Consider the following 22075-nt stretch of genomic DNA (forward strand, 5'->3'; position numbering starts at 1 on the left):
TCGGTCATTCAGCTCAGGAGCCGTCCCTGACTTCCGGGCCCAGATTCTCTCACCTTCCTCGTGGGTTCGCGGGGCTCTTCCCTTCCAGCTTTAGATGAAGACGCCAGGGGTCTCTTGCTCGACGCTTCCCCTCGTTCCCTGTATAACGTTTCCCGACATTATTCCTAGAACACATCTCTCACCGTCTCCTCAGGTCGTTCCTCGTCCCAGTCTTGACCCCACCCCACTCCCAAAGGTAACTTCCACGATCCCAAACAGCTATTCTAGCCTCTGTTGGAGTTGTTCAGGACAGTGCCAGCCATCAAGCTCTCATCTTTCAGTAGCGGAACATTTTCTTTTCAGGGAAGTAAGGTCATTCTAATCGAGTTGCCCTAAGTGTCCCCCCCCCGCCCCCCCATGATAATGATTAGACCTGATGCGGAAGGATTCAGCCCTACATACAGCCTAATATTGGAGCAGCGTTTGGTGTTCCTAAAGAACGTTGACTTAGGGATGGATGACAAAGTGGAGGGAAGGGGTAGGGAGGGTCAGAAAAGTAAGCAAGGAATTTGTTCTTTTTTTTTTTTTAATTTATTTCTAGGAGAGAGAGAGAGAGAGNCAGGCGCCCCGCAAGGAATTTGTTCTTAACTACCTGGGGAGAAGGAACCTTATAGGGAGATGAAAGACCCAGTTACAAAAGTACAGTTTGGCTCCAGCTGGGAACTTTTTGATACACCCTGTGTTTTTGAAGAATCCAGGTCAGTAAGCAGGGCTCACACAACAGAACCATAAAGATTGGAAATACTTGGCTAATTTTTGAAATGAGAGGCCTCATCCCTCTCCTCTGTTCATTTATACACGCCTCCTTTTAGTGGTCAGCCTTTCTTAGAACAGAGTCATGCTTCAGGTTTATTAAAAAGCTAACTTGTATCGTGCCTGACCTTAGAAATGTATTTATTTATTTATTTTTTAAATGTTTTATTTATTTCTAGGAGAGAGAGAGAGAGAGACAGCGTGAGCAGGGGAGGGTCAGAGAGAGGGAGTCACAGACTGAAACAGGCTCCAGACTCTGAGCTGGCAGTCAGCACAGAGCCCGACGCGGGGCTCGAACCCACGAACCGCGAGATCATGACCTAAGCGAAAGTCGGACGCTTAACCGACTAAGCCACCCAGGCGCCCCAGAAATGTATTTATTTTTTAATAGTTATTTCTGATTTATTCTCAAACTCACAAATATTTGCGTGCCCTCTGTGTTGAAGGCACAAAGAAACAGAAGCCCCCCCAACCCCCATTCCTGCTCTGATGGAATTTCCAAACTAGTCAAGGACTTAAATCCATGGAAAGATGATGAGAAAAATGTAAGTACTTCAGAGTAGCAACAGAAAACATTTTAGGATAATGTGTGATTGATTCCAAAATAATTACGTACATTTACCATAAGATTTCCGAAGGAAGTCACTTCAGGCTTGAGTCTTTCTCGGTAAGGAGGGGCTGTCATGATGGGTGAGATTTGGAGTATGGGCCTGCAGTATGAAAAAGACCATTAAAAATAGGTAATCAATTTGATTAAAGCAGAGATTCTCAACCTTGGTGCTGCCGACATTTGGGGCTGGATCATTCTTCGTTTCAGAGGCTGTCCTGTGCATTGTAGGATATTTATAAGCATCCCTGGCCTCGACCCACTGGACACTAGTCGTACCCCTCTTCTCCTTTCTGATAGTCAAAACTGTTTCCAGATATTTCCGTAGAGGATGGAATCGCTCCCCTCCCCTACGCATGAGAACCATCGGATTGAAGGGTCCCTGGAAGAAAGTACTTGCAAAGTACAGGAGATCTTTGACCACCCAGACCAAGTTACTAAACAGTGAGGAGCCTTTTAGAACTGAGGAAAGATAGGATCTAAACACCCTTTGAAGGAGATTAATCGGAAGGCAAAGGTAAAGGATAGCTCGGAGGCAGTAGAGAATGAGCACAGCACGAGTGAAATGGTTTTGGACTGATGTGAGTGTGTAAGGACCTGCATTAGAATCTTGGAAGTGGAACCTAGAAGCAGAGATCTGAGCAGAACCGTGGGAAGGACACGCATCTCCTGGGAACGTGGGAGCGGAGTGGTGGCATGCTAAGCTACGCATGGAGGTCAGATGACAGATTTCGGGGAGGGCAGTGAATTTCATGTTGAACATACTGATTACGGAATGGCAGTGACACTTAGCAGACAGCGGCAGAAGAGACGTCCCTGGGACACAGGAGAGTGGTGAGGACCGAGAAAGACGCCGTGGCGGTGCTCTGCTTAGAGGCGATGCTTCAGGGCAGAGGGTCCCGGAGAAGGACGGACTGGGGTGGGCAGCGGCGCGATGGCCGCAGGAGGCGGAGACGTCTGTCAAGCACTCAGAGAAGCAGGAGCAAACATGGGAAGGCAAAACATCAGAAAAGGGAAGGAGGAGGCTCACTCGAACCGTGATCCACAGGGCTCCGTGCCGCGGAGGCATCTCGGGGCTCGCTGATCACCAGATCGTGAGATGAGCAGGCTGAGGCCGCCTCTCAAGAGACCAGGCAGAGCCACACCCAGCTGGGAGGAAAAGCCAGTGCGACGGGCTCCAGTGATTCTGCCACCCCAGACTCAGATGCCTCGCCACGTGGCATCGGGCTTAACAAGAGCTTGTGCCCTGGCAGTCCCCCCCTCGCCCCCCACCTCCCAACACCAACCTCCCCCTGCCCCCCAACTGCCAACGCCAACCTTGCTCTTCTGACTTGGTTTCTGCGCCTTTCCCTGCAGCCCCAGCAGCCGTCTCAGGAGAAGTTCTACAGCATGGCTGCCCAGATCAAGCTACTCTTGGAAATTCCCGAGAAGATCTGGAGCTCCATGGAGGCCGCCCGGTACCTCCATGCCACGCAGCTGTACCTGCTCTGCTGTCACCTCCACAGCCTGCTCCAGCTGGATCCCTCTGGGTCCCGATACAGCCCCGTCCTCCTGCGGTTCCCCATACTCATCCGGCAGGTGGCGGCGGCCAGCCACTTCCGGTAAGTGGAGCTGGGTCGCGGAATATATGCCAAGGTTCTCCCTCCCAAGGTGTCAGGAATTCCCCGTTGACCTGGATCCTCATCTCTCTAGGTCGACTATTCTGCACGAAAGCAAGCAGCTACTCAGATGCCAAGCCGTGTCTGACCAGGCTGTAGCCGAGGCGCTGTGCTCCATCATGCTCTTGGAAGAGAGTTCTCCTCGCCAAGCCCTCGCTGACTTCCTGTTGGCCCGAAAGGCAGCCATTCAGAAGCTTCTCAACCAGCCGCACCACGGTGGGTCTGGCTTCTTTCCAAAATGTGGCCCTCAGACAACAAGATGGAGAAGGATGAGCTCAGGGAGAGCAGAGCATCCGGGGTGTCCCTGTGTCTAATTTCATTGCAGGAGCTGGTTTACACAAGTTTGGTTTCTTCTCGCAGGTACTGGCATCAAGACTCAGATCTGCTCATTAGTGGAGCTGCTGGCCACCACCCTGAACCAAGCACATGCTCTTTTCTACACTTTGCCAGAAGGGCAGCTGCCAGACCCGTCCCTGCCCTGCGGCCTGCTCTTCTCAACTCTGGCGACCGTCACAGGCCAGCCTCCCACCGGTGAGCAATCAGCCAGCCTGTCTCATTTTCTGGTAATTCGGCTGCTACCTGCTGAGCTAGGTCTACCCTCTGCCTGTGCCTGCGGGGCTGAGCTCTGGGGGTGCAGCAGCGCACGGGACAAATGCGGGCCACACCTTCGTGGAGGTCACACTCTAGCGGTTGAGGCGGATACTGAACTCACAGATACACACGCATCTATTGCATGGCCACATTGACCACTGTCATGAAGGCAAAGTACAAGTTGACTTGGGAGGGACCTCACCGATGACGCTTTCCTTGGAGAATGATATTTAGACTAAAATCTGAAAGCTCAGGAAGCATTAGTCAGGTGAGGGAGGCAAGGAAGCGTTCCAGGCAAAGGGGGTGGGATGTGCAAAGGTCCTGAGGCAAGGGAGATATGAGGATAGTTGAGGGACTAAAAGCAAGCGGGCGAGGCTAAGGGGTGGGTATTGGGTGGGTGATGAAGAGCCGCATGGGAAGAGAAGTGGCCAGTCTGTCAGAAGTGACCAGATAATGCAGAGCTGTGTGGACCAGGCTGCGGAGTTTGGACTTGATCCAGAGAACAATGGAGAGCCTTCTAGGACCTTCCAGGCTTGTTCCTCCTTCTGTTATATGTTCTCAAGCATCCTGTGCTTTTATTTGATAGCATTTATTCTAATTGGAATTAAGTGCATTTGGCTTGCATGTGGCAGTGGCTCTTCATGGGGTCTGGAGTGGGCGTGGAGAGCTCACCCGGGCGGCTATCCTCAGGACCTACGTGGCAGGCGATGGGGGCTAACCGGACAACTTGGACATCTGTTTAGCAAGGGGGTTGGTAGATTGGCGGTGGAGGGTGTGGAAAAGAGGTATCCGAGTTTACAGGAAAAGGATCTGGCTTGAAAGGGCTGATGATGAGTTCTCTCTTGAAAATATTGCTTTGGAGACCATCGAGCCCTTGGGACGGGAGTGTGGAGTGGGCGGGCGGCTGTGGGTCCAGAGCAGAGCAGGAAGAGGTCTGGCCAGAGATACACATCTGTGCCTGTGGCTGCTGCGTGAGGCCGTGGGGATAGGTGACATCAGCAGCAGGAAGAGCGGATGACAGAGGACTGTGCCTCAGGGGACTCCAGAACTCAGGTCGGGCAGAGGAGACACAGCCAAAGGCCGAAGGGAAACAAATAGAAAGTGGGGACAGCCCTCTGGTCAATTTCAGAGAAACATGTATTCCGTAGTCTCTTCTTGGGCTTGTTTTATCTCCCAGCTAGGGGGCCACTCCCTTCTGCCTCGGCTTCCCTCTACGTGCTTCCATGTCGTCCTCTTCCCCCCACCCCCCCCCACCCTGTGCAAAGAGTATGGGCCAATTCGTCAAGGCTTTGGAGAACAAGGAGAAGGGACCTTAGAAGGACCCTGTGTCTCCAGCTCCGGAGGGCATTTGTGCACAGAGTACGGTGATGGGGCCTCCCAGAGTCGCCCCGCAGATGCCGATGTCCCTCTTGAGAGGTCACCGCTAAGGAGCTACAAGTCACTCGTCAGGACGAGTGGTCTTCGATTCCTAGCTCTTCCAGGTCGCTCGGAGGATAGCGAGGAAAGGCAAACGTCATCTTTGGTGACGATGTAAGTTCCACCTCGAGGACGGGGAGGGCCGCACAGCGCTCAGTACTGCTTCTTCCCCTGGTCCCGCTCTACCCTTTGCTCTCTGCCCTTCGCCTTCTCAACCAACATGGCGCCCGTATCGGCGGGAAGCTGCCAGCTCCCTGCGGAACGTACATTCTGTACTTTCCTTTCCCCCCTGTTTCAGGGGCCGGGCCTGACCTGCCCCGCGGAAGACAGGATGATTTTTGGAAGTTCCTTCTAGGTCCATTTTGTAATATGCCTTCCAAAGGATGGCCCCGATGACTTGTCGCTTGGCCTCCTTTAGGGAAGGGCGCTGGTGTCCTACAGGAGGAGGTAGCGCTGTGCGGCTGGTCCCGACACCTGCCACCATCTGTCATCGGCTTCCAGCCCTCTCTCCGAACCCTGGCACAGCCCATCAGCCAGGAGTACCTGAAGGACACACTGCAGAAGTGGATCCACATGTAAGTAGCCAGAACTTTCCCGAGGCTGGCAGGAACCACTCACGCGGCCACAGGAGGGCCCGTGAGGCCATTGAGGAACGCAGGGGAGGCCGGATCTTCTGGAGGATGCTCTGCGTGCTGCCCACTGGGTCACGCCAGTCACTCACCCCGCCACCTATCACTGCCTTTGGGGAGGGTCAGCCCCCGCTGTGGGAGAACCAAGAAGGAATTCACCTTTCAGAATATTACCTACAGGGTGTTAAATTCTCTTCGTGTAACAGTCCTGCCCCTCCTAAGCTTGAATTCAGTGCAGCAGTTTCTAAGGCCATTGTGGTGAGCTGTACACTTCCTTCCAGATAGATTGCCCAGGGAGGCAAGGCTAGGCCCCAGCCCCCATCTAGCCAGAAATACGGTCTTGAATGTAGATTTCTAAGTACTCTGAGATAGATATATTTATACGTGGGGACCCAGGTAAGAGGTTTTCAAATGGAGTCCTTCTCTTAAGAACGGTGTGAAAACCGTGACTCTAATAAAGCCCAAGACAAAGGATTCCGTTGCAGGTGCAATGAAGACATTAGAAACGGGATCACCAACCTACTCTTGTACGTGAAGAGCATGAAGGGTCTCGCAGGGGTCCGGGATGCCATGTGGGAACTGCTGACCAATGAGGCCACCAGCCACAGCTGGGACATCATATGTCAGCGGCTTCTGGAGAAGCCGCTCTTGTTCTGGGAGGACCTGATGCAGCAGTTGTTCCTTGAGCGGCTACAGGTGAGGAGATCACACGGTCCAGTTGCCTTCCGGCCCGTCCCGAGTGGCCTTCTGTCCCTCCCCGAGTCTGTTCTCTCTCTGCTGACTGAGTCAGGGGTGGCTCTTCTGGATCACGAACCACAGAAAAGAGCAGAGATCCAGACTCTGGTACAGAAAGAGACGAGGCCTCTGGCAGGGGCGGGGGGGAATCAGGGGCATGTCAGTGGCCATCAGTAGTGACCCTGTCCTCTGCCACCACCACGTGATCTCTCTGAGCGTGCCGAAGAGCGTGCGGAGTGCCGGGATGGGGTCCCAGCTGGTGCTGTGGCTTTGAGATCTCCCGCCAGGGGTCGCGGCTGGAATGCTTCTCTCGCTCTCTTTCAGACTCTGACAAAAGAAGGCTTTGACTCCATCTCCACCGGCTGCAAGGAGCTCCTCCTTTCAGCCCTGCGGGAGCTCGAGAGCAACACCGGCAGCTCCGCTCCAAATAAGCACATCCACCTGGAGCATAACATGCCGCTCTTCCTCTGGTCCGAGAGTCCCCAGGACCTGCCTCCCGACACCGCCTGGGTCAGCGTGGCGCACCGGGGGCAGTGTGCCGGCAGTGGGCTCTCCATGAAAGCGCTGGCCGTTAGCCCCTGCGTCCAGGACTTCTGCTCTGCCCTGGATTCTAAGCTGCAGGTTCAGCTGGATGACCTCCTGGCTTACCTTCCCTGTGCGGACCCGTCGCTGCCCAAGGACGTCTCCCCCGCGCAGGCCAAGGGCTGCGCCTTCGACAAGTACGCGGACGCCGGGACCGTGCGGGAGCTGCTGCAGGCCCAGTCCGTGGCCTGCGTCGCGCGCGTCACAGACTGCATCGGGGCCGAGCTGCGCAGGCTCGAGCAGGTGGTGCGGGGGCAGCAGGACGTCCTCAACAGTGTCCAGCTGCACGCGGTCCTTTTCATGGCCAGACTCTGCCAGTCGCTGGGAGAGCTGTGTCCCCATCTGAAGCAGTGCATCGTGGGGAAGTCCAGGAGCTCCGAGAAACCAGCGAGGGACCCCAAGGCTCTGAAAAAGCAGGGAAAGGGGAAAACCCAGGAAGTACTTCCCACGCAGGCCAAGTGGCAGGAAGTCACGGAGCTCCTCCTGCAGCAGAGCGTGACAGGCTACCGCGTGTGGAGCTCGGCGGTTGTGAAGGTGAGTGGCCGGCCCGTGGGTGTGTTCTTCCCGTGCTCAGCGGTGGCCCCGGGGGCGTCTCCCTTCTGTCAGCTCCAGGCTGGCCAGCCTCAGCGAGCGCTGTTCACGGTGAGGGAATAACAATTCTTATTTCATGCAGTTACTGTTACTTCCCTGTGATAGCGAGGTGGCTCGAGTGGGAACAGTTTTCCGCTCACGTTCTTAGTCCAGATTTTAGAGACAGAAACACTGGCTTTTTGTCCTGCTGCCTGATAAGAATGAAAGAAAGATCTCTCTTGGCAAGGGTCTGTATTTCCTGCTCTTCATCCTGAGTATCATATTCCCTGTGGTCTCTGCTGGCATCGTAAGGGGCGGCCCCCGACATCTGTAAGGCAGTTACAACAGAGCACCGGTGACTGGCGTAGGGAGTTAGCCCGAGAAGAGGCACGTTTCCACTCAGCACCGCACACATGATCTAAGCACAAGCTGGTCTCAACATTATCCTGGTGGCTTGAAACACTCTATAGAGGAGCTCAGTGGCCTACTGGATATTTGCTTTTATTACCAGGTTTTGGCTCATGGGTTCACCCAGTCGTTGCTTCTAGACGATGCCGGCTCCATCCTGGCCACAGCCACCAGCTGGGAGGAGCTAGACATCCAGGAGGAAGCAGAGTCTGGCGGCAACGTAACGTCCACCATCCGACTCCCTACACAGGTAAGCGGGCACCTCCGTTAGCGCCCCCATGGCCTGGACAGGACCACACAGCCCACTCTGCGGAGAGAGGAGAGACCAGGAAGTCAGCCAACCTACGGCTTCCGAGGAAGAGCCGGAAGTAGTATTTGTAACTTTCCATCACGGGGCTGAGTGGACTGACGCCCAAGTAGGTAGCGGCCTGTTCGAGAAGTCACTTAGTTAATGGTCCTTTCCTTGTGTGTCCCGGGCTCTGCTCATCAGACGACTGTTTACCCTAAAGTGAAAACAGCGTAAAGCAAAGTGCCACCTGCCGGGCCAAGCCCCTGGACACCGTGGGAATGGCAGCGATTGTCACCTGTATCTGTTATCTGGCCTGCTGTGAGGGGGGCTGGTAGAGGGTCAAGGTCCAGGCACGTGAGGGGCTGATGGAGGGTCAAGGTCCAGGCACATGAGCCTAGTAAGGATAAACAGACCCAATTTTACCAATTAGCACAACTTGGTGACTCACCGTCCCTTTGTTCTTTTAGCCATCCTGGTACGTGCAGTCCTTCCTCTTTAGCCTCTGCCAGGAAATTAACCGGGTTGGAGGCCACGCTTTGCCAAAAGTGACCCAGCAGGAGATACTGAAAAGCTGTATGGTCCACGTGGTGGCTGCCTACGAGAAGCTTTCAGAAGAGAAACAGGTGAAGGTCGGTGTTTGCTTTTTTTCCCACTAAAACCAGAAATAAAAGCCTTAGCTTTTTCTTGGGTGTGGGCCGTTCCCATCACGGATTCCAAGGGTTTACGCGCAGTGCAGGCGGCCTCAGCGGTAGTGGCTTCCGCGTGTGAGTTCCTCACACCCCTTCTCAGGGAGCGAGCTGGTGTTCACGCAAAGGCAGTTCAGTGGGAAAGAAAGCGTGGGTTCCGCACCCAGCACTGCCGAGTACACGCTGTGGCTCGGGGCAGCTTGTGACGCCTATTCCGTGCTCCACGGTCAAGTGCAGCCACTCCGAGAACTGCTTGGGAGCGGGGCGGGGGACCGTGCCCGGCGCAGGTGTGGCACACAGGCACTGGCCTCCGCCTGTCACCCAGCCCTCCGCCCCCCTCCCCTCCTCCAAAGCGCTCTGCCCTTGGCGGATGTTCCAGCTCCATTAGTGACATTTCAAAGGCAGGACCAGCTCCTCACCTGGGAAAGAATTCAGCGAAGTTTCTCTCCTGGGGCTCCTCAAAATGCCTCTCCTTCACGCTAGGAGCTCTTCGCCCTTTTAAAGGGCGGTCTACAGCCCCCAGGGCCTTTCAGGTTTTTAGTTTGGTTTAAGACCAACTCTCAAACATAACTGTTCTTTCTGTTGCCGTTGTAAGATTGAACTGCCCTTATGAATATAAAAGCGGCTGCTTCTGGAATTAGCTGTAACTCAACCAGAACATGAGGCTGTTTATCTTGCTCATATCACAAGCCTCCCTTAACAGGTGGGGCCGGGAAATTCACTTACAGAAAGACGGTGCGTTCCCCATGACCCAGAATCGGGCCCTGCAGCTGCTGTATGATCTGCGCTATCTCAGCCTCGTCCTGACGGCCAGGGGTGAGGAGAAGAGTGGCCGCGCCAAGCAGGACTCCGGGTAGGCTCCTGCCTCTGGCTCTCCCAAGCGCACACAGCCCCCGTTCCAGAAAGCCACCAAGGGGCGTCCTCTCTGTGTGCCATGTGTGTTAGTTGTGTTTGTCTTGAACAGGAAGTGCTCGTATTGCCAGCTAGGTAGACAGTGGCCACCTGCCGGGTAAATGCCATGGTCGAGTGGGGTAGGTGGAATCTCATTCCTCCCTCTTTTGAGTCCGCCAACCAGCTCTTGGGTAGAACCCGAGCCTGCGGCGCTGCCCCCACCAGTGTGAGGAGGGACTGGACCTCACGTACACATCTCAGTGGGTTGAAGCCCTTGGGATTCCGGAAGGACCGTGGGCATGACGGGCGGTACCAAGCCAGCAATCATGACTGCATCCAAATACAGGGTTTCTTTAGCCTCGAACTGCCCTCAGGTGAGTTTTGGACCTAGGAAATGTGGCGAAGAAAATCATAAATCTTTTTTTTTCAGAATTGGGAAAGTGACCGACTACCTGGAAACACTCATTGACCCGTTTGACCTGGATGTTTTCACACCGCACCTCAACAGCAACCTCACCCGGCTGGTGCAGCGAACTTCCGTAAGTCCCGGGAGAGGCGGGCAGGCTCCGGCTCCCATGCAAACCCGCTCCTGCACTTACCACCCCAGGAGGTGGTGCTGGGCGGGGGGGGGCGGTGCCAGGCCCCTCAGTTCAGTTGTAAGGGCCGGAAGAGGATTAGGTAAAATCTCACCGCTGAGGCAACCACCATTGACCCCTGCAGGTGCAGATCAGGATAATTAAGGTTTTATTAAGCTCAGGGCCTCAGGAAGAGGAATGACTCTGAGGTTCTGACCCGTGGGCAGTGAAAAAGGGAATTCTGAAGCATTAACACACTCAAAAGAACATTCCCCAACAGGACGGATAGAAACGAAGTAGAGCTTGATTACTAGCCAGGGAAGGGGTTTTTCTCTTTTCAACCGGACAGTAAAAAACCCAGTGTGTCTCGTCTGCCAGGTCCTATTTGGGTTGGTAACTGGTACAGACAATCAGTTCACCCCCAGGAGCAACACATTCAACTCCCAAGAACCCCATAACATACTGCCCTTGGCGTCAAGTCAGATCAGGTAATGGTTCTAAGATGCTTTTGCCGGGCCCTGAAGCTTCCCGTTCACGCCACTGAAATTCCTTCGTCCTGTCTCCGAGGTTCGGACTTCTTCCACTGAGCATGACAAGCACCCGGAAGGCCAAACCAACCGGCAGAAGCGTGGAAACAAAGCCCCAGGTGAGTGCGGGAGCAAGGGGTTCATGTGGGTCCTGTCCCCTCCTCCCACCAGACCACCCAATCAGCTCCCCCTTAAAGAATCGATAAAGAACCGAAGGACAAAATGCACTAATGCTGCTTTTAATGGCGGCGCAATATAGAAGTACAAGGTTTCACTAGCTTGAGCTGATAGGAGTTTGAGAAGATGCCCATTTACACTGTCAAGTAGCCTCCTAATAGAAACGTCCTCTCAGGCGGCCAAGGCTGTAGACGTTACTTCTGGTAGGGGTGCGGGTTCCCTGCTAACCCAGCGCTAGGATTGTACTTATTTGGAAAAGAGACATTTTGTCCCGGTGGTGGTTTCGCCTTCCATTTCTTTCGGTTGGGTGGGAAATAAAAGGGAATTTGCTTCCTTGAGTCTGACGGTTTCTTGTTACCACACGTTCTGGTGCAGCAGACGGCCATCCGCTAAGCCCACAGGAGGCCCCCCGGGTATTTGAGTTGTGCTGTGTGCACGTGTTTGAGCGCAAACAGCCTGTCTTCTCACAGCCTTTAGTTCTGTTTGCTTCCTTGTTAGACGGAGCGTTAGCAACGCGTCCTTTCCAGCCTCCCTGCCGGCAAACCCACTAAGACCCAAGTCCTCATCAGATACCCGGTTGTCAGACGTGGGCGAGGGCAGTGACGAGAGCGAGTCCCTGCACAGACCGTCCCCTCCACAAGCACGGGCCTGTGCCCGAGCCTCCCCCACAACTCGGAATTCCCCTTCTAGTAACTGACCTGGACGTTCTGTCCGAAGGAGAGGAACCGACCAGGGAAAGGAGGTGCATGTTTCCCCTTTTCCCAGGAGAGTCCTCCCCTGCAGGTGTTAGTTCTGCCACGTAATAAAACCGCACTGTGTCCCCTGTAGCCTCTGCAGATCTTGACAGACAGCAAAGGCCCCTTCCTGGAGCGCTCGTGCTTCTCAGGTCTGCTCGCGTGTGCTGTGTGGGCTCCGAGTGCAGTGGAGGGGGGTCAGGCAGGCGGGTCTGGGGAGACTCTAAGGCACTTTCCTCTACACGCGTGGCAGGTTGGCCCCCCGGCCCTCTCCCGAGCAGATGACCCAACGCACCCTGGCTCCTTGTTCAGACAGCTGGTCAGTGAGGAGGAAGACACGTCTACACCTTCATTATTCAAGCTAGGCTGGCTCTCTAGTATGGCTAAATAACGGGGGAGCATATCCATCTCTCTCTAAATAAATACTACGTCACTTCTTCTAATGGTGCCTCTGCTCATTTATTTCTAAGCCACACCAGTCTTTCCAGTTTCGGCGGTGGAATGTGGTCCCCGAGTTACTGTTAGGGGTTACTTTAAGCCTAAAGTGAAGCCTTGTCCCACGGTGTCACGATACTTGTGACATCCGACAGCAGTTCAGAGAGCTTACATCCGGTCAGCATTCAGCGGCGCCTCCCAGCGAGGTGACAGAAGCTGCTGACAGAACGAGTCTTGTGAGTACGACACAGGTCATTCGTTACGTACTTCTCAGCTGCCAGACCCGTGCAGTGTGTCCTACGAAGTCTGAGATGGAGGCTTTGGAGGAGTAACGGTAGCAGAAGTGATCTGGGCACACGAGGCTGAAAGAGACTCTCTCCAGAGATGCAAATACATAACAAAGAGCAAAGACGGGTATTAGCAAGGGTGCTTCACCTCCGCGGTCCAGCTTGGATCTGACTGCTCTCCTGCCAGAAAGGACGGAGTACTTTCAACAGGACATCTACGTACTAAGAGGTAGTATGGCCGTTAATTTCAGTGCAAGACTGAATCAAGCTTTCTAAATTTTGGAAAAAACACTTAGGGTTTTTTCATGGAAACTAGATACTCTTCGCTGATTTATTGAATTTAAAAAAGACCCCACATTGTTAAAAGGCCCTTTTACATCAAGTAGAATTTCTAATTGACAGATTTGGAAACCAATCTGCACTGGACAAACTATGGATTCAACACGCAGATGAGATTTCCTCATACCATTACCCGACATGGATGTGATACCCACCCTCAAAAGAATCCTATAAAAAATCGCTTCGAAGCCCCTTTGAAATTGCAATAGTGCAGCAAAACCACGAGTAAACAACTGCCTGTTAACCTGTTCCTTCAAATACAGACTGAAAAGCCAACAGGCATACTTTTGTGCAATTTTTTAAAACATCGGAAGTTGAAATATCAAATCTGCACAGCACTGTCCCTTCACAGAAGGCAAGAAACCGCCGGCACATCATGTCGGAGGCCGTCCTCGGTGCTGTAGGCTCTGGAAGTGGGCCTCCCTCAGGGTCTGGTTGATGTGGAAGTAAGGGCCTTGGCACAGCGCAGACTGCTCGGGGACGGGCTGGGGGGTGTTCGGGCCGGAGCCGGCGCCCACGAGGCTCAAGCCGCTCTCGGGCCTGCTCGCCCTATCCGGGCTGTGGACGCTGCCGCCGCTGCTGCTGCCGCCGCTGTCGCTGCTTGAAGACTGGAAGGAGGAAGAAACAGGACCACCATTAGGCCGTTGGGTTTCTGCAGAACATCCCTGCGGTGTAGCTTAGTGCTCTACTTAAGACCATTCTTGCTATTAGGTTTGAGGAGCGCCAACATCGACAGGGGGCTTTACAGCTTCACAGGGTACAGCTGCCTAAGAGATCTCGTTCTCTCCTCCCAGCTACCCTGTGAGGCTGAGTGCAGGGTCCAGATTCAAGTGCAGGCCTTCTGACCGCAAACCCCTTCAACTACACCTTAATTCCTTTATACGCCTTCTCTACCTGCAAATTTTTCGTTCATTCCGATAATGTCCAATCATCAAAGGAGGAAGTTTGCGGCCTCCGATACTTTCTAGGTACTGGGTATCTATACCCTGTACCAGTATGTAGATAAACTGGTATATCTATACTGGTGTATATAGATACACACACATATATATAGACGTAGATATATACGAGTATATCTATAACCTATACTGGTACAGGCTATAAATATCGCTAACAAATAAATGGATTCTGGGCACAAGTCTCAAAATATCTGTGATACTTTCGTGGTTATCATCTCATGGACATAAAATGGTATTCTGTGAATGCAGAACACATATCCTGAAAGACTACAACATACTTCTAAGTTACAGTAGCATTTTTGCAGCTGGAGATGTGTGTGGGCCAATGTGCACAAGTGTGCCTAATTTTTTTTCATGTAGCGAGCATGACTTGATGTCTTAGTTGTCTTGAAGCAGCTACTCAGAGATCCCTGAGAGCTAGGGCTCTCAAAAGGGAAGGCAATGGAAAGAATCCATTTCAAAATTCTGGAATTTTACAATTTAAATGCTGCATTTCAAATAAATGACTAGCGGTACGCTTCCTCCATTCACAACTCAACATGAAACCGTACTGAAAAGAAGTGATGCATGAGAAAGGCAGAATTCTAATAACTAATGATCTAGGGTATGCTTTTCTTTAACTTAGCCGTTTGATACATCTAACTCATGGTCCCTTACACAAAGTCATTGGTTTCGAAAAGTCTGCATACAGCCATGTAAAATCTACACCTAAGAAAAAAAGACTGGAAAAAAACTGGCCGTGGTAGTTATATTAGAACGGAGGGATTACAGTTGCTTATTTTCTTTCCCCCGCTGTACTATCACATTCTTGCAATGTGGTTATTTTCATTATAAAAATGTATAAATAATGCTTCCAGACAGAACTTTAAAAGTGACTTTCAAAATACTACTTTATCCATTTTTGATCGAAAGTTACACCTAACAGTAGGTATGTGAACGTATCTGAAAACAGCAAAGAAAGCCATGTCCATGAAAGACCATTATTAATAACGCTTAAAGCGAGAATCATCATGGGCCGTAAGTCATGTGGCGCTACTTCGCAGCTCACGTATCCCACTGCCCACAGATAGTAAAAGACAAGCCATCTGTCTGTCTACAGAAAACAAATCTGAAAGCATTATAAAATGGGCTGAACGGAGTCAGATGGTACCGGGAGCAGCAGCGGTTAAATTTACTTAAAGACTTCAGAATTCAAATACAATTCAAAACCAAAACTTGTTTCTTTACATTAAGGCCTCTCCTAACCTAGAGCAGAGCAGCCCATGCGAGCGGCCCCCGTGGCCCCAGTTAGGTCACAGGTATTTAACAAGTCAGCTACTACACTAAATAAGAAACCCACCGCGCAGAACACTTTGTTTCCTCTTAGTCTGTTTTCTTTACTGTTTTTCGTTACAGGTACTGTCTGAAAATTAAGGCAAGAACTAGAATCAGTTTGTAGTAAGTCAAGTTTCCATCTCAAATTTTATTTCACACTCTTATAGCAAAGGTGACACTATTCTGAGAAACAGTAAAAGGTCTTTAAAATGGGTCACACAAAATACTGAAAAAGGGTGGGGAAGACAAACATACCTGTGATTTCTAGACCCTTTTAAAAACTGTGTTGAAGACATGGCTTATACCACCTTTTGGGGGGTTTTTGTGTTTATTTTTGAGAGAGCGAGACAGAACATGAGTGGGGGAGGGGCAGAGGGTGAGGGAGACACCGAATCTGAAGCCGGCTCCGGGCTCTGAGCTGGCTGTCAGCACAGAGCCCGATGTGGGGCTTGACCCCACGAACCATGAGATCATGACCTGAGCCAAAGTCAGACGCTTAACCGACTGAGCCACCTGGTGCCCCTGGTCTACACCAACGCTATAAAGACAGGTACACAAACGTTTAGTGTGGCCTTGTTTATAACAGCTAGAAGGTGAAAACCACCTGCGGCCACGTCGATCCTACTGTCGCGCTGCTGTGGCGAGGGGGACCTGGCGGCAGGTGCTGGGGGACGAGGAGAGGCCCCCTGAAGTGAGCGGTGTCTGCACTGGCCTGGAAGCGGGGCGGGGTTTGGCGAGCAGGCCGCGGCGCACTGGGAGCACGAGACAAGCAAAATCAGAAGGAAGGAGTGTTCGGGGGCAAAGCCAAGACCGCAGTGCGGCTGGGCCACTCGGGCACATTCGGCCGGACGAGCAGCCCCCAGAGGTTACGGCGGGAAGGTCCCGTGCCCTGAGGTCTGTGCCTCATTCTGCCCCGATCTGACTCAGGAGTGAGGACGCCGCGTGGAGCAGGAGACGTGCGGCAATGTAAATGAAAGGCGATGTGTCACAGCCCAAAGGGAGAGGGCAGGGGGAGACGGACACACGGAGCTGGCGGGTGCCAGGCGCCCGGTGCGTGTCTGCGGGATGGGAGGGGCACTGGCGAGCCGAGGGAACCTCCAGCGAGTCGGGGAGGCAGCCGGGACGCAGGGAGGAGAGGAGGGAAGACCGGTGGGGACAGCGGGTGGGGACAGCGCCAGCTGGGCTGAAGGCCCCAGACAGCGGCTGGGAAAGGGAAGGCGCGGTCCGGGCATGGGCCTGGTGGCGAGGGGGTCTGCCTCCCGAAAGCCAACCTTCGTGGGCTCCTGAGAGGACAGGGGATGAGACACTACAGACGCAGGTTAGGGAGGCACAATGCGGGGTGGGGGTTCAGGAGCCTCGACAGGAGGTAGAGCAGACAAAAAAAAAGGCAGAGGGACACTTCCCTCGGCAGAAAGGAAGAGCATATGTGTCTATAAACCCTGACACGGGACAGGAGCGTTGAGAAGCTCATTCTCTCAGTCCCCAGGGCTCAAATGATACAGCAGAGAGTCAAGAACTCCCGGCCCCTCAGCTCGGCCCACTGCTAGCTCCACCTTCCCAGGGCGTAAAGTCGGTCTAAGAGCTCAGCCATGTGCACCCAATGTAGACACAAAACAACTCTAAAGACTGTTCCGGCTAATCATCTTTTAGAAAGCCGTCCAGGCAGGGGTGTTAATTACTGAGTCTCTCTGCTTCATAAAGAGAGAACCAGAATATCTGTGTCTACTTGTTACCTAGAGCTGTATGCTTTCTCTTTACTTATTTTGAGAGAGAGAATGCAAGCTTGAGCGTGGGAGGGGCAGACACGGGGAGAGGAAGAATCCAAAGGAGGCTCTACGTTGTTAGTGCTGAGGCCCCTACTGGGATCGAACCCACGAACTGTGAGATCATGACCTAAGCCAGAGTCAGACGGGTAAGCGACTAAGTCACTGAGGCGAACCCTGCTTTCTCTTCTTAATTAGAAAAGCAGACCAGCTGTGTATTTTATTTCCTTTCAACCCTCAGCTTCCCACCACCTCCACGCCCCCATTCCCTGGGGCTTCTGAATTTACGTGAGCCTCAAAAGACCAAAGGACTCCCGCTCACTGCACACACACTCCCTTCCTGGCTCATGACGAAGTGGATTCTAACCACTGCAGAATCTGTAGTGAGTGACCCTAGCCAAGTCTATCACAGCATCTAATGGAAAGTTCTGCGTTTCCCAAGTGCCCAGTGATTTAAGAGACCTCCAAGTCTGCTATGATCAGCAAGACCATAAGATTCCAAATGAATTCAGTGGGCTAATAAAACTAGTGTCTAACTCTGCAAGGAAAGAAAGTGCAGGTGGTCACTCTTCTGTGCCGCTGAATAAATAGCACGTCCTTTCTGTGTCTCAGTTTCCCTTACAAGATGAAGTTGGACCACACCATATGTTTTAAGTTCCTTCCTAACTGAACTGTTCTATTAATCAGTCACTTGATTTTGTTTACATTTCAACAGGCCAAAACATAATCCTGAACTGTAGAAAAACGTGTGTATGTATCCTCATTATTTAACAAACTTCACCTTCAATGTCAATAACATACCGCTTGGTGCAGCGTTTTGTGCTGTGAGCTGATGTGATGTGTTACAAACACTTCAAGGACCTAAACCAGAAAGGAGCAAAATTTCTTCAAACCTATGCTAAAAATCAGACTAACTTTTGAAAGGCTTGTTGCTCCATTTTAAATGGACCATTTTGGAAGTTAATTTCAGGGTTCATTTGCTACAGGGTTTTAACCACAACACACAGCTAACAGTTTCACCCAAAATCCTTCCGACTCTTAGGATGCACCTGCTACCCTACAACAGACTGAAGATGAGACTGGGCAAAAACTGAGGGCCTTAGGATACTTTTTTAAAAACATTACACTAAATAATCCCACTGTCTTCTGCATTCACACTACGAAAAAAAGATCACATAGTATTCAACTAATTCTTATCAGTTCAGATAAATGGATTTAGAGAATCCTGATTGTAATGAACATGGGTTCCCCTAGTTGTTAATTTTTTGTCACGTGTCTGCACTCTAAATGCCCTTGGGATTTTAGAGTTATGACATGAAAACTTTCCTCTTCTAGTAGACAGCAAAAAAAAAAAGGGGGGGGCAGCAGAGGTTGTTCAAGATAAGCCACTTGGTTTTTCCTCCATTTTCTCACCCTCTGCTTGTTATACTTTACAGTGATCTAAAAAATCAAAATGGTCTTGGTAAGTTAAAGATATGTTTTAGAAACCCCACAAACCTAGGTCTTTGCATTCAAAAGATGTACTGCTTCTATTTACTCAGGTAGCAGCACCTTTGATAAGGCATGTTCCTATGTAACAAAAGTCAGATTTATGTGCCAATGTCTAGGGTAATTTGTAGACGGATATTAAAACTGAAAGCAAAAAGAATTACTCTACTACAAATTAAGATAAAATTCAAACCCAAAAGGCCAGCCCCTAAGAGAACAAACTCAAGTAAGTTAAATCTAGCTAGGTTTTAGCCATCCAAATAATTGTCCAAGATCAGGGAATGTCACTGCCTTTCTACAGGACCCAACAGGAAGACACAAGTTGACAAATGATTTCACTTTTCACTCAATGAACAGAAAAATAAGCCTCACATTAACTAAAACGATTCATCTAGCATGATGTTACAAAAGAAATTTGTACCCACACCAGTAAACTATATCCCAATTTTAAAATAGTATCCTCAGGCCCACAAGTCATTAAATCTAAGTCACTGGAGTTAAAACGTAAGGTCTTTGTTTCAAACACCAATTAGAGTTTTGAAAAACCCATTAGACCCCAATTTCTTCACTTTTTAATTTTCTTATTTTTTTAGGTTTCCAAAGAGCTACTTATTATCAGCTTGCTGATGTAGGTCCATCTGATCTAATTGTTAATCTAACTTACTGTCAAGTGGGCTAACACGCAGTGTGTGCGGTGAGCTCCCGGCCTGGGGTAGACCCCCATTCTTCTTTTTCTAACTAGAGACCTACAGCTGCGCTCAAGCGAACACTGTGTCACAGCATCTACTTGTAGAAGTGTTTTCCAGCTAAGACAGGAGGGGGAAAAATATTCTTCTCGTTCCTACGATTCGAGAGAAGTCTGGGACCTAGCTGCCTCCGGATATATTTAGCAAAATCCCTCAGAACTTCTGTCCTGTGTTCTGTGAGCCGGCACATACCAAGGGTAGGAGCGAGTCACCAGCCAAGCTCGGGGCTCACCGACCCTGCCTCTTACTGGCTGTGTATCCTGGGACGAGCCACTTTATTTTCTGTGCCCCAATTCACCCGTCTGCAAAGCAGAGATAATACCTGCAAAAATAGTACGAAGAAAATGGACAAGTAGACTAAAAGTTTCTCTTTACAGAACCAATCTGGCAAGTCGGTTTACATTCTTGACCTTCACGGTACCTAAGAAAAGAGGTATATACGATCTGCATTTCACAGAAATAGTTGTGATTTACTTCTGGCGCACATAATTCAAACACCTCACATCTTATCTCCCTGTACCTGCCAATATGATTACATTTAGGAGAAAAACGTAACTTCTGAAAATTAATTATAAAAAGCAACTTTAATTCTCTTAGAATTAAACCAAACCCCGAGGTGCCCGGGTGGCTCAGTTGGCTAGGCATCCGATTCTTTTTTTAAAATATATTTTTAATGTTTATTTTTGAGAGACAGAGAGAAAGCGACTGAGCGAAAGAGCACAAGGGGGGTGGGGGTGGGCAGAGAGCGGGGACAGAGGATCCAAAGCAGGCTCCAGGCTCTGTGCTGACCACAGAGCCCGACATGGGGCTCGAACCCACAAACTGTGAAATCATGACCTGAGCCTAACTCAGACACTTAACCGAGACACCCAGGTACCCATTTTTTTTTTCTTTCTTTCTCTTCTTCCCTTTCCCTTTACTCTTCCTTTCCTTTCCTTTCTTTTTTTCTTTCTTTTTTAAATAAGCATTCGACTCTTGATTTTGGCTCAGGTCAGATCTCCTGGTTTGTGAGTTCAAGCCCTACATATGGCTCTGAGCTGACAGCACAGAGCTGTGCTTTGGATTCTTTCTCTCCCTCTCTCTCTGCCCTCCCTCTCTGCCCTCCCCTACGCATGCTCTCAAGCTCTCTTTCTCAAAATAAACATTAAAAAAAAAAAAGTTAACTCCTTCCATATAAAAGCTCTTCAAATCACAAGAAACCGTTTCTCTCCACTGAGTTAGTCTTGAGAAAATTTACTTCATTGGCCCAACCTTAGAAGATAACATTTTCATTAATATTTGATTATACGAAATAACATAGTCCACTAATCATGAATCATTTTATTATTTTCTTTTAGCCACAATTGTCAAAATGCAGCCAAGTGCCCCTAAATTTGATACTCTTGTGCTATAAACATAACAATCTATTCCAGTGGTGATGATCCAATCCATTATTTAGGGCTTAACTTTCCATTTTAAAGGGTTTCCCCTGCCTTTCGCTTCTCTAGCCCTCCCTCGGTTGACTCGGCCTCATTACTTGTTAATCCCCGCCCCCCCACAACTCTCCTGAGGAAGCAGAGCACAAGCGGCCACTCATTCAGAGAGCTGGTGACCCCTCGTCAGCAAGGCTGCAGGGAATGGTCAGAATCTTCCAGGCGGGTCTGCCACGGAGCTTAGATTTCCGTGAAAAATAAAAAAGACCCGCACTGGCTGTTAATTACAACAAAGGCAAGCTAGTCCGCCCTTCAGACCGATGATTACAGAGTGGTTTAGCCACTCGTTTCTTTGAACACGTCTGAACAAGACACGTGAACCGAGAGGCTGGGTAACAATACGTTGTTTGCTTCTGTGCCGGACCAGTGCCCAGGTGTTTGAAAGGGAAGGAAGACCATTTATACAAGAGCAATTAAAACAACACAATATAAACAGACTAAGAGTCTCACTGAAAATAGGAGATCAGAGGTGTTTCATTTTTTTTTTTTAATGACAACTTATTTCCTATTCTCAGGCATCATGACTGTAAACAGGGGCAAATGATCAACATGATCAACACGGTCAGACCGACGGTGCCTCTGAGCTAATGGGAAGCTCACTCAGCAGGACGGGCCCACAGACCCAAGTAAAGAAACACTGGCATGGATACGGTGGAAGCAGTCACTGCCCGCTCTTTTAATCGACTTCTGACCAAAAAAAAAAATAATGGAAGCTCCATCCATTACTGTCTCAGGTTCATCACCGGATGCTCACGGACACCTCTAATCGCTGCTTTCCGGGTACCCTCCAGTCATCACGTTACACACGAGCTCAATTATCTTTCTGTGAATCATTTTTTACAATGTAAGAAAAAGGGGAAAAAGCATGATAGGAGACTCTTACAAGGGGAAGAGAAGTCACAAACTCAAATCTCCACACAGAAGGCCCCCATCTACAGTTGCTCATTAACTGCCCCTCAACGGGTACGACCTGCGTGAGAGCTAATGGACTTCTTCCCCCGGGGTGGGGAGAGGGGGGCTTCCTTTCGATTTCTGGTAGAGACTGGATGTAGGTCAAACCCTATTCTCAAGAACTAGTTAAAGTACATCTTTCAGTGGCATAAAAACTGTAAGATGCAGAGTTCTGCTTCAAGTTCTAAGGCTGAGGTATCAGTGCCAGGGGGAGCTTCTCAGTCAGGGCGACAACTAGTTAAGGTCATAATTCTTCGGTGCATAAGTTAACAGAGGCGTCACTTAAATGCCAGCTGCCCTCCTTTCCCTCCGCAGAGCAGCCCTTCAGCTGCACCAGATCTGCCCCTATGGTACACGTAAGGAAGCGAAGCACTCTCCTCAGGGAACCAAAACTTCAGGAGCTCCTCCTTCTTCTCCCCCCCCACCCCCCCAACCCCGCCCTGCCCTGCTGTCT

At 50.7% G+C, this 22075-nt stretch overlaps 2 protein-coding genes across 5 annotated transcripts in view; one reads left to right on the forward strand and one right to left on the reverse strand.

The window, feature by feature from the left end:
• Nucleotides 1–2753: 2753 nt before the first annotated feature.
• On the forward strand, nucleotides 2754–12310 carry COG1 (component of oligomeric golgi complex 1). The gene is made up of 14 exons (XM_077753847.1): nucleotides 2754–3000; nucleotides 3092–3273; nucleotides 3418–3588; nucleotides 5483–5639; nucleotides 6179–6389; nucleotides 6753–7544; nucleotides 8092–8238; nucleotides 8745–8906; nucleotides 9692–9816; nucleotides 10285–10393; nucleotides 10808–10917; nucleotides 10997–11075; nucleotides 11962–12019; nucleotides 12121–12310. The coding sequence occupies exons 1-14, from the start codon at nucleotides 2789–2791 to the stop codon at nucleotides 12150–12152; spliced, it is 2547 nt and encodes an 848-aa protein (XP_077609973.1). The 5' UTR covers nucleotides 2754–2788; the 3' UTR covers nucleotides 12153–12310.
• Nucleotides 11180–22075, reverse strand: part of VCF1 (VCP nuclear cofactor family member 1) — a 16554-nt gene continuing 5658 nt past the window's right edge. For 3 of the 4 annotated variants that reach the window (XM_077753895.1, XM_077753888.1, XM_077753871.1), the window contains 2 exons: nucleotides 15227–15289; nucleotides 11180–13536 (listed from right to left, as the gene is read on the reverse strand). In XM_077753895.1, the coding sequence (XP_077610021.1) occupies nucleotides 13303–13536; nucleotides 15227–15289 (297 nt within the window). In that variant the 3' untranslated portion in view covers nucleotides 11180–13302. The remainder of the gene's footprint in view (nucleotides 13537–15226; nucleotides 15290–22075) is intronic. The other variant, XM_077753880.1, reaches the window with a different exon arrangement.

This window comes from Crocuta crocuta, unplaced genomic scaffold, assembly GCF_008692635.1.
Source record: "Crocuta crocuta isolate KB4526 unplaced genomic scaffold, BGI_CrCroc_1.0 scaffold50, whole genome shotgun sequence".
NCBI lineage: Eukaryota > Metazoa > Chordata > Mammalia > Carnivora > Hyaenidae > Crocuta > Crocuta crocuta.

Bases quoted from the DNA above. Each gene is read 5' to 3' on its own strand.
- COG1 (XM_077753847.1), top strand. From the start codon at position 2,789: ATGGCTGCCCAGATCAAGCTACTCTTGGAAATTCCCGAGAAGATCTGG. The intron at 7,545-8,091 runs GTGAGTGGCCGG...TTTTATTACCAG, and splicing joins GGAGCTCGGCGGTTGTGAAG to GTTTTGGCTCATGGGTTCAC. The intron at 10,394-10,807 runs GTAAGTCCCGGG...CTCGTCTGCCAG, and splicing joins GGCTGGTGCAGCGAACTTCC to GTCCTATTTGGGTTGGTAAC.